This window comes from Nerophis lumbriciformis, linkage group LG34 (assembly GCF_033978685.3).
Source record: "Nerophis lumbriciformis linkage group LG34, RoL_Nlum_v2.1, whole genome shotgun sequence".
NCBI classification, from domain to species: Eukaryota; Metazoa; Chordata; class Actinopteri; order Syngnathiformes; family Syngnathidae; genus Nerophis; species Nerophis lumbriciformis.
The window spans coordinates 13,915,123-13,927,546 of NC_084581.2; the positions used below are offsets into that span (position 1 = coordinate 13,915,123).

The 12,424-nt window shown below is 40.4% G+C and overlaps 1 protein-coding gene across 1 annotated transcript in view; it reads right to left on the reverse strand.

Annotated features, from left to right (window-relative positions):
• tbc1d32 (TBC1 domain family, member 32) overlaps window positions 1-12,424 on the reverse strand; it is a 96,351-nt gene that overhangs the window by 43,307 nt on the left and 40,620 nt on the right. Inside the window, exons 25-28 of the mRNA XM_061929957.2 lie at window positions 8,580-8,688; window positions 7,930-8,023; window positions 7,720-7,845; window positions 1,793-1,876 (exon numbers count right to left, since the gene is read on the reverse strand). Of these exons, the coding sequence (XP_061785941.2) occupies window positions 1,793-1,876; window positions 7,720-7,845; window positions 7,930-8,023; window positions 8,580-8,688 (413 nt within the window). The remainder of the gene's footprint in view (window positions 1-1,792; window positions 1,877-7,719; window positions 7,846-7,929; window positions 8,024-8,579; window positions 8,689-12,424) is intronic.

The window sequence follows — 12,424 nt, forward strand, 5'->3', positions numbered from 1 at the left end:
TGTACAAAAACAATGTGTGCTGGCTGGTTCACTAATACTTCAGAACTCTAAAGTATGAGATTTGGGTTCACTGTGGCGAAAACAGGGATGCTATCTTCTTCATTCTGAGCCAGTGGTGTAGTCACATGATTTTGAAGGTGTCAATTCAAGGTAAGGTTATTACATATTGTGACTTTACAGGAACAACTCATCCGTCATATACTGTAATTAACAACGTATGAGGTGACCAGTGTCTGGAAATCAACATCATTGAAACATTTCAGTGTGGGCACGTGCTTTTTGAACAAGAAGCCATTCAAGTGTGTGCATAGTTTCGGAAGAGTACTATTAGGATAAAAAGCTGCTCTCGTCTTTGTGTGCAGGCTGCATGAATTACATGAGTGGGCCGCCTTCATCAGCGAGGCGCGTGAAGGCTGAGGAGACAGAGCGCTGATGTGACAGAGGTTAATGCTTGCCAAATGAGTCTGCTCTCGCCGCACAATGAGAGCACTCTCAAGAAGGTCCGAGGCTTCAGGTGACGTCTGTCCAACCCACATTCGCACGCACACCCACGCACGCACGCACGCGCACACGCACACACACACACACACACACACACACACACACACACACACACACGCACACAGTGTGTGGCAGAATTCAACAAAAGCCCAGTTGGCTTTTGATCTCCACAAAGGTTATTTGACAGGATTGATTAGAAGTGCAGGATCTAAGTTTGAGTGTGTGTGGGTGTGTGCGTGTGCCAGCGTGGACCGATCCGCACAGCAAAGAGCCTTCATCACTCCACTAAAGCGATAAAGAGGGGAGATGAAGGCCTTTGTTAACACCACCATGAAAAAGGTAGCGAACGTGGGACTTCCTGCAAGTTACTAAGAAGATATTTGATCTGTTCCTGACAACTTTATCTATCAGTAATCCTGTAGGTGATAAAAAGCAAATATTGTCATTCCAAAAAAAACTTTTTTCATCTAATTATTCTATTTGAATGTTATTTGATTTTTTGGCATTAAAACTCCATAATATGGAGCCTTATATTTGCTGAAGTGTTGACACGGCTCTCTTGCTGTGTCTCATCAGATTGTGCAGAAGTTCCTAATGAAGTGTCCACAACAAATCGACGTGTAAAAAAAAAAAAAAAAAAAAAAAAAAAAATGTTATTCACTTTTCCTCTGGTGGTCTATATCATGAATTTAATTTGTGCAAATTGCAGGAGGGGGGAAAAAATAAGCAAGAAACGTGCAATTAGCACCTCAGTGCCATTGGGAAATGTTACAGTTTGTATGCACGCTGAAGCTGAAGATGCACTAATTAGCGGTGCATGTGTTTAGCTGTCCGTGATCAGGTTGTTTAGCCCAGCGGCAACCAAACACCAACCTGCTGACAGCCCTCACTTGTTTAATATGCTAATGCAACATGTTCTAACCCGGGGTGCAATAAAATGAAGTGAAGAATATTTTCAACCCATTTTCATGTAAGCAAAGAGGTATGACCACCTGATTTTTACTAAATAGTTCTTCCAGCTGTGATTCTCTAACTGCTGACCTTTATGTGTCATTGCTTTTTCTTTCTGAACCCGACAATTAGTATAATCTTTAAGGGGACTTGAGTTCCTCAAAAGGTGTCTTCTTATCACACAGCAACAGCCAGTTGAGAGCAAAGTTCACATTGGTGTCTAAAGAACATGAAGTCTGGTTTACTTTGCTGAGCCACCGGATGCCCTTTGGCAGCGTTTCTTACAGTATATGTGACTTGTTGAGGAGAGAGCCCAGCATGTTTGCTGCTTCACACTGACCTTTGTGCTGAGGCGGAGGAAAGACGCACTCTGCAGAAGATTTGGACAGATGGACCACAGCCTTCTCCACAAGGTCAGCCAGCACTGCGCACAAAGACACACAAAGCCAAGGAGTCACACGACATCAACGCAAAGACAACACAACAATCTTAGATGCAATTACACATTGGATTACACGCAGCTTGGGCCCCTTGCGAGTTATTTTGCAGTTGTATTTAATTAAAAAAGCACAGACTAGCCAACATGGGATTGTTTATTCCACGATTCCACGAAATAATACGCCGGCAAACGGACAAGTGTGTTATGCACAATGTTTGTCTGCACTATAAGCAAGACGGTATACCAAGACCGGTGCAAACTTTCATGGAAAAATAAATCCTACAAAAAACGAAAACTGAGGTAAACAGTCTAATTACCTTTCTTTACTTAGATCAGGTGTGTCGAACATTTTTGTTTCTTCGAGGTTTTGATACATTTTGTGCATTATAGCTGTCAAAAAAACAATGTTGGTCAATGTATGCTAATCTACCTGAATAAAACCTCCTCTTATTGGATGGATGGGTGGATGGATGGATAGATTCTCATCTTCAAGAGAAATTAGCAATATGTTATAGATGACAAAGCAAATCAGAATAGGATGTAATATATCTCAATAATATTGAATATAATTTATTTCTCCAATATGCACAGGACCAATAAAGAAATGAGCTGTGGGCTGAAAAAGGCCTCCCGTGCCGCACCAACTCATGAGAACTGTGATTGAAAAATAAACAAATCACTTAATACAAAACACACATGGGTATGGTCTTACAGCTGTGCAGAAAGTACAAACACAACGCCTGATCTACTAAGATCCAAATACCACATGCTATACAGCATCTGCATACAAAAAAGTGTGTGTTATATTAGTGGGTGTTTTGCATGTGATCTACTAAAACAGCATATTCAATTGATAACTGGTGCAGACCACCCTATTTAAATTAGTTTTTTGCATGTATAATGTAGCTTTCACCACAGAGACACTCATTTACCGTACATTCATGTTATCATGCTCCTACCAGTGGTGTTCTGTTTATGTTTCGAAACATGTAGCAGACCATTATATACACTGTAAAAACTTGTGTAGAGGTATGTGAGGGGGCGTGGCCTGCGGAGAAGCGGGGCGTGTGAGGACCGGCCTCGAGATTAGCGGCAGGTGCGTAGATGACACAGCTGTGAGTGTTTGTCTGATCACCTGTCGCTCTGTTATAGGCAGCATTCGGGAAGAAGAGGGGGTGTTGGTGGATGGCAGAGCACTCCGCGAGAGACAAAGAAACCATTCGTGTGCTCAGGTGGGGGAAGAGCGAGCACGAGCGTGAGCGAAACGAGCGAAGAAATTGGACATGGCTGGAAAGGACAAGAAAGACAGTTTATTGAAAAATAAAACCTTGTTCGAAACCCTGAACACTGCTGTCATGTCCGTGGTCGGTGGTCAGAAGAACCCGGTGAAACCAGACTTCCACAATTTGGCGCCCAACTCGGCTGGACAACCGGAGGCGGGGGAAGACGACACCCTGACGGCTCTCGCGGGCGTGCTCACTCAGCTGGCAGCGAGCACCCGCCAACAGTGCCAGGTCCTGCGGGCGTTATCGGACCAGGTGGGCGGGGCACGGCCAGTGCCGACGGCCGTCACCATCCACCATATGGGGGAAAAAGAGGACCTACATGCCTTTTTGGACATTTTTGCGGCCACGGCGAGAGCATGCGCCGTGAAGAAGAGTGGGGGAGGCGCAGCGTGCGGCGCTCAGCCTGCCAGCGGCGGAGTGCGCTTATGAGGACATGAGGAGGGCGGTGCTGGACCGGACGGGAGGTACCGCCGAAGACAACCGACGCCGGTTGCGGTCCATGCGTCTGGGGGAGGGGGACCGGCCAATCGCCTTTTGCCAGCGGCTCCAAGAGGCGGCGACGCGCTGGCTGCAGCCGGGAGAGGGAGATGGCCGACTGCTGGACCAAATTCTACTGGAACAGTTTGTGGAGGCGATCCCGACGTGGACGGCGAACTGCATCCGGTACCACCAGTCCCGGGACATCGCAGCAGCGGTGACCCTCACCGCTGCTGTTTGACACCCATGCTTTAGTAGATCAGTTCCACATTCAACTGAAATGTCCTGGCTCCACTTTTAGCATGCATCTGTTCAAATAAGGGCCTGCATTCAAATAAAAAAAGACTTCAAAATATACACTTGGTACTCACTCGTTATGTTTCCTGACTCTCCATATGGCTACACTTCCCTAACTCACGTGATTTAAAAACAACTACAATCTTAACTGTCAAACCCAAAGTTTAAATTAAACTCTGCATATGTTCAAGTAAGTCATCGGCTAAGATATAAAGAAACTCCTGACAAGCTGCTATTGAGCATAAAAATATTTCATTGGGTCTGCGGCTGGAGGACGGCATAATGTTCCATCACGTCAAAGAAGTGATAATCATTGCACAAGTGGCAACCAACAACAAGTGAATGCTCAATCAATTGCGGAAGAAGCATCACTAATTGATACCTCATTAGAATTAAATGCTACAATTTCCTCCAATGAAGAGCTCTTAAAAGGCGCAATGTCAGTGCTTAATGACGGGCGGCATAAAAGCATGGGAGGCGCAATATAAATAGTCATCAGGCCCTTCCCGCCTGTAATGGAAAGTGTAAAAAGTGAGCTCAAGAAAGAGAAGTTGAACACCGTGCTGATGAAGAGGAGCGTCAGCAAACTAGATGCCTTCATGACAAGACGACTCCGCCTTCAATGTGACTTGTTTTTGTCCTGCTGAGTCACACATAAATTTACTCCCGCGTAGGAGAAGCGAGCGAGCGTGTCATTTCAAAGCGCTGATGAGGACTTCTTAAAAGGTTTTAGTGTGTGCGTGTGTGAATGTGTGCATCTGTGTGTGTGAGCAGCACAGCAAAATAGAAAGGAATGGAATCACTTTTGTATTGATTTTTGTTCACCACATTAGTAGCGCTCCACGGGTCACAACTTCCAACCAATCTTCATCAAACGTTCACTACTTAATGTTCAATGGAAGAACAAGCCTATTTATTTTGAACGGTCTTCTACAAATTATGCTTCAGTTATCTAAAGACAAAGGTCAGGTATAATTTTGGTGGCTATATCAGTGCACAACTGAATGCTCCACCAATCCTCCTTAACCTTTCAGTACTTAACGTTCACCTAATGTAACCTATTTATTTTGAACGGCCTCTCACTGAAGAATTTTAAACAGGGTCTTTGCAGATTTCAACAAGCCAAATTTAAAATGTTCAGATTATGAGGAAATACAAAAAATGGTCAAATAATGTACAAACCCTGTTTCTATATGAGTTGGGAAATTGTGTTAGATGTAAATATAAACGGAATACAATGATTTGCAAATAATTTTCAACCCATATTCAATTGAATGCACTACAAATACAAGATATTTGATGTTCAAACTCATAAACTTATTTTTTTTTTGCAAATAATAATTAACTTAGAATTTCATGGCTGCAACACATGCCAAAGTAGTTGGGAAAGGGCATGTTCACCACTGTGTTACATGGCCTTTCCTTTTAACAACACTCAGTAAACGTTTGGGAACTGAGGAGACACATTTTTTAAGCTTCTCAGGTGGAATTATTTCCCATTCTTGCTTGATGTACAGCTTAAGTTGTTCAACAGTCCGGGGGTCTCCGTTGTGGTATTTTAGGCTTCATAATGCGCCACACATTTTCAATGGGAGACAGGTCTGGACTACAGGCAGGCCAGTCTAGTACCCGCACTCTTTTCCTATGAAGCCACGTTGATGTAACACGTGGCTTGGCATTGTCTTGCTGAAATAAGCAGGGGCGTCCATGGTAACATTGCTTGGATGGCAACATATGTTGCTCCAAAACCTGTATGTACCTTTCAGCATTAATGGCGCCTTCACAGATGTGTAAGTTACCCATGTCTTGGGCACTAATACACCCCCATACCATCACAGATGCTGGCTTTTCAACTTTGCGCCTATAACAATCCGGATGGTTCTTTTCCTCTTTGGTCCGGGAGGACACAACGTCCACAGTTTCCAAAAACAATTTGAAATGTGGTCTCGTCAGACCACAGAAGACTTTTCCACTTTGTATCAGTCCATCTTAGATGAGCTCAGGCCCAGCGAAGCCGACGGTGTTTCTGGGTGTTGTTGATAAACGTTTTTTGCCTTGCATATGAGATTTTTAACTTGCACTTACAGATGTAGCGACCAACTGTAGTTACTGACAGTCGGTTTCTGAAGTGTTCCTGAGCCCATGTGGCGATATCCTTTACACACTGATGTCGCTTGTTGATGCAGTACAGCCTGAGGGATCGAAGGTCACGGGCTTAGCTGCTTACGTGCAATGATTTCTCCAGATTCTCTGAACCCTTTGATGATATTACGGACCGTAGATGGTGAAATCCCTAAATTCCTTGCAATAGCTGGTTGAGAAATGTTTTTCTTAAACTGTTCAACAATTTGCTCACGCATTTGTTGACAAAGTGGTGACCCTCGCCCCATCCTTGTTTGTGAATGACTGAGCATTTCATGGAATCTACGTTTATACCCAATCATGGCACCCACCTGTTCCCAATTTGCCTGTTCACCTGTGGGATGTTCCAAATAAGTGTTTGATGAGCATTCCTCAACTTTATCAGTATTTATTGCCACATTTCCCAACTTCTTTGTCACGTGTTGCTGGCATCAAATTCTAAAGTTAATGATTATTTGCAAAAAAAAAAGTTTATCAGTTTGAACATCAAATATGTTGTCTTTGTAGCATATTCAACTGAATATGGGTTGAAAATGATTTGCAAATCATTGTATTCCGTTTATATTTACATCTAACACAATTTCCCAACTCATATGGAAACTGGGTTTGTATTATTTTCATCTAATTGTGGCATGTGCATAATTAACACAGACGTGCGACATGCAGTGACATTATTGCTGCTAAGAGCAGCTTTTTTTTATGCAGTCTGAATTGAGAGAGTGTGCAGGTGTACCTAATGTTGTGACCAGGTCAATTAATACATTGTTTATGACATTTTTCTTAAACATGTCTGGAAAAAATAGCGGTGATATTAGGGTGGTGGGGCGTGGTTTCATTTGCAATCTGGGAACATCTTCAGAAACGAGCATCAGACTAAAAAAAAGGTGTTATAAAAGTGATCATAGAGCAGAATTTACATACAAATTACGCCAAAGCATTTCAAATACATGCTACCTGGACCACAAAGAAGTGTTTTACATGTAGATTACAATCATCATAGGTCCCTTTTAATGTTAAGTGTGACATTGTTAGTCTTGGTAATCAGACAAACTGCAGTTAAAACGTCATACGGCGAGGCGCACTGGAGCACAGTACTCTGGCTCACTGTGAGCCAGCTGGTGCTTCTTACTGCCATCCTTCTTTTAAAACTAAACTAAAATAACGAAGACTTTCACAACAAACTTTCCCTGGAGACGTAGGAGCATGGACTTTGTATATAAACAAGGTAAGACTGCACATGGTTTTCAGTAGCATAGAATAAAAAAAATAGACAAATAAAATAAAAAGTATTTGGAATCAGAACTTTTACCATAATGGAGATTATCTTTTTGTTCTTGTATAATTTATTTATTAGAGTAAAATTATTTTTAGTAAATAAAACTCCAAAGAAGTCAATGCCACATCAGCAATGGACCTCATCGCATGAGCATGTTTATTTTCAGCACTCTGTTGGCTACTGTTGTCAACTTAATCATTTCTATGCAACTTTTCAGAGATAATTCAACGACCAACATTGGGAACCCTATTGATTGTATTAGTATATGTCTGTAAGACACCTTTTGCAACTGTTTTCAAATATAACTGTCCATGCTTAGAGAAGAATGAATCCTATTGATTTTGATTTACCTGTACCGCTCAGGGCGTTGTGCCCGCTGGTCATAACTCTGCGATAAAGTCGGCGGCACATCTCTATCCAGTTCTCCTCTGTCCATGTGGTTTGAGGTGAAGTCAAGAAGGCACTCATTTCAGGTTCTGTCCAATAGCATATGGGAGGGAGGTCATTGTTAAAAAGAAAAAAGTCACATACCAGCACAAATGTGACGAAGAGAAACTCACCCAGTGGATAGTGTTGGGGGTTTGGTGGGTGAAGGATGTAACAGGATGGTGGAGGATAGGATGAGAACATTGGCCATGGATAAGGATCATCTCCCTGCGCATTGAACATGGAGGAGAGGCCACGTTTCTCAACTCTTCATGTTTTAAAACCTCAAAAGGCAGTCAAAAGCAAGTTTTTAGGTGATTTGTACCTTTGCATCAGTAAAAAAGTGACAGGCATCAAACTGCAGGTACAGTTATTTTCTATAGTCTGTATTTCTCAGCCTTTTCTGCGCTTATCGTGCTTGTTGTGTTCCTTTTTTTAAACTTCACACCAAATCACAGCCTATTCTTACACAGGACAGATAAGCAAGAGACCTGTGAAGTGTGAAGGAGAAGCTCTCTAAAGGTATCTGCATGCCCTCCTTCCCTTCAGAAATGTGTCATATCCTCTCTGCGACCTTCTCTTAAATGAAACCCTGTTTTCCGTTCACTGAGACAAGACCTGAATAATTGATAGCCAATCCCGATTCCTGCGAGGCTAAAGGCTTCAAACAACCGCTGAAGCGTCATTTGTGATTTAAAAAATATTAAAAACTTTATTATTTCCTGTTGTAGCCTTAATTCTGGATGAGCACAAAATTGAGAATTTTTGTGTGTCAAAGTCTGACCTCCTGCAGGGCTCGAAGAGGAAGTCTCCTCTCACACGGGCCTCCGACTAGAGCGACACGAACCAGCACGTGGTTCCTCTCCACCGATAGATTGTCTATGATGCAGCTCCTGAGAAGGTAGAAAAAAAGCTCAGATGATGCACACTTACTGAATTTTGGCTGGAAGTGTCCAGTATATCCACCACAACCCAGACTTTCCCAAATTTACTGGACCTTTAGGACACTCCAGCTATAAAAGGTGCCTCTGAAAAGTGCAATTACAGACTTTGCACAGAGAATGGAAGTTCTTAAACGACTGCAGCTGCAGTTCATTATCGTTGCAAGCGGACGCTCACTGTTAACAGTCCTCATCAGATCTGTGAATATCCCAATATTACTGCATTTTAAGCTTGAATGGTAACTGCTTTAGCTCCGGTTGCCGGAGCAATTTGGACTAGAAATTGGCAATATCAGATGACTGCTGTCTTGCGCTTCGCACACTGTGAAGGTCTGCACGCATTTGGCAAAAATGATTAACCATTCTTGCTGCATGAATTCTAATACAAAGAAAAGCAGTTTGGTTTAAATTATGTTATTGTGGAAATAAATGATGGCGCATTGGGATAATTGCCAATATATAAGCGAGTGGACAAGATAAATAAAAAATAGAGGTTGATGATTATGGTCACCTGTGATGATGATGATGATGATGATGATGATGATGATGATGATGATGGAGGCAGGGAAAGACAGATGAATGAACAAGTTGCCATCTTACAAAATTCTCTGACAGGAGATGTGAGTTGGCGTTTCGAGGCCATTTAAATTTCTATGCACGAGCCATGGCAGCTGTTATTAGCATGACAGATGGTCTCGGAACATTTTCACTTCCTGTCCGCTTTATTTCATCTTATCTGTGACAGGGCAGGCAAACAGTTTCTCCTGCCTGGCTATGATTACATTTGAAAGTCTGCTGTCACGTCACACCGATGCACTTAGGAACAAAAAGCCTTCATGTAATACATTAAATAAAAAAAATAAAAAAACTTTATTGGTACCAAGATGTTCATGATGTACATGCTGTCAATGCTTCACCGCTCACATCTAAACATCTCCTTCAATCTGTCATGATTTATCATTCTGTGACAGAGCAAAAACACATTGAATGGGACCTATCCTACATTTGCAACTTTTCAGACTCATGTTTAAAATGTTGTACTCTTGTTCGACGTGATGTGAAAATCTCATAGCATGAGGCCAAGTATGAGAACTTCACAGGATTTCCAAAAGATCTTCTAAATGTGTCACTTTTTACCAAATCCATATATGGCAAATTGCCTAGTCTGTTTGTACCGTTGGTTGCTAGGGATTGGCGATATGGCCTAAAATCTATATTGCTATATATATCCAAGCTTCCTATGCTAATTATGCATATCAAAACATATTAGTTTGTATGTAAATGATAATAGAACCATTTTAAAACAGTTTACCAAGGCTCCTAATTTGGCTGCTAACGTATGCGGTCACATATTTCATCATTTCCGGTTGTATTATTTTCGCAAAGCTATTATTAATGAACTTGTTGATTTACTGGTAGTAGATGGTTACTTTATGTTGTAACATGATTATATCTACATTTGTGTTATAATGTATTTAGCACTTACTATTCTGTTGTTTTGATATTTTACATTAGTTTTCGGCAATACAACAAATTTAGGAATTTTTCCAATACCAAGTAGTTACAATGGCAGTATTGTTCATACCAATGCTGATACCAATACTTTAAGATCATCAAATGATTACATTTTTGATCACAATTATAATCAGACACAAACACAGGATGCACGTGTTACGATTTAGACTGCCTTTTAGGATTGCTTATAGAATATTCATGCATAATAAAGACTAAAATGGAAGACAGTTTGCTTGCAATTACATATGAGATGAAGTTATGTTGAAACTTATGACATGACTTTGAATGATGAATAAGCGGATGTGTAGACCGTCAAAGTTCTTGGCCACACATTGTTGGCAACAAACCAAGGAGCCTCTGTGAGGGTTGAGTTCAGGTTATTGGACTCCGTTGTCAAACACTTTGTAACAATAACAATTAACTATTTACATAATTTCCTACTCTTGGCTCTAATTTAAATAGTTTGGTTGTTGCCCCTTAAAAGTGAAATGCTATTTTTTTGGAACTGTGCCTATCATCCGTAATCCCAGTGTGAGACAAGCTCTTTTTTGTGCATTTACATTTTTAACAAATTACCAGTACGGGACGCCTAACAATGTAGCTAATGGTAGTGACAGTCAACTATTCTACCTATTAAGACCTCTAGAAAAACATGCAAAAACCACCAACAATACTCCATTTACATGCTGTGATCTGACAAATTATTAGCAACATTGAAATGATAAGAACTAAAGCTGAGGAACTACTTATTACACGGCACCTTGATCACGGAGGGAACTGCAGCTCTTCACCTATTGAGTTGCTGCTGCATCGCCTCTGAGTTGGTAAAAGGTTGTGCTGTAAAATAAATCATGCCTCACACTTATATAGTTTGAGTTTGAGTTTACTTCGAACATGCATGCATTCATGATACATCACAATTTCCAGTTTCTCTATTCAACATGTTTGAAAAGGAGTAGGAAGAAGCAGAGCTTATTTAATCCGACCCCTTTTCCTTTACATAGCAGATGCTAACACTTTTGTTCACTTCCTGTTCTGAATTTATTCACAATATACTCCATAAGTAATAGTATTAAAAACAAATAAATAAATAATAATTAGTGAAGTAATATTTCATATATTCATATCAATAAGATTATCTCGAAAATGAGTGGATGGATGAAATAAATTCAGAATGTTTATCATGGTTCTTCTTCTTTGTACTTTGTAAACACCTTAAGTTTGAAGAGTTTCTTGAATTGGATCATATTAGTACATTATTTGATTTCTTTGCTTAATCCAGGGGTGCCCAAACTTTTTGACTCGGGGGCAGCATTGGGTTAAAAAAATTTGGCCGGGGGCCGGGCTGTATATATATATATATATATATATATATATACATATATACATTGTCTTTATATTCTAGCGAGTTAATCCGTTTTGTCATTTAACATCAATTAACATTGATGTTCATCAACATTTAACATTGTCACGTTACCGATGGGAAGAATCATTTTTAGACAATATGATTTGCCTGAGCGGCTAGGAGACACCGAGAGTAACAAGCAGTATAAAATGGATTAGAAAGGAAAGATAAAATAAATAAAAAATAAATAAATAAATAAAATTAAAACACTTTTTTTTTTTAACTTAGGACTTCCCGTGGGCCGAATTTTGGATGCTGGAGGGCCGTATCCGGCCCGCGGGCCGTAGTTTGGGGACCCCTGGCTTAATCCAATCCATAATTTAATTCCACATACTGATATACTGAAGGTCTTAAGTGTTGTACGCGCGTACAAATGTTTCAAAATAATTTTTTCTCTAAGATTATATTTCTCCTCTTTTATTGAAAATAATTGTTGTATATTCTTGGGTAGCAGATTATAGTTTGCTTTGTTCATAATTTTAGCTGTTTGCAAATTCACTATGTCTTGGAATATCAGTATTTTCGATTCAATGAATAAAGGGTTTAAATTTTCTCTATATCCAACATTATGTATTATTCTAACTGATCTTTTTTGTAACAAGGTTAATGAATGAAGTGTACTTTTGTAGTTATTTCCCCATATTTATACACAATAATGGTATCACTTGCAAGCAGTAGAGAATATGGAGTGATTTGTGGTCTGGAACATGTTTTGCTTTATTCATTATTAACGTGTTTCTTGCTACTTTATGTTGTATATTTTTTATG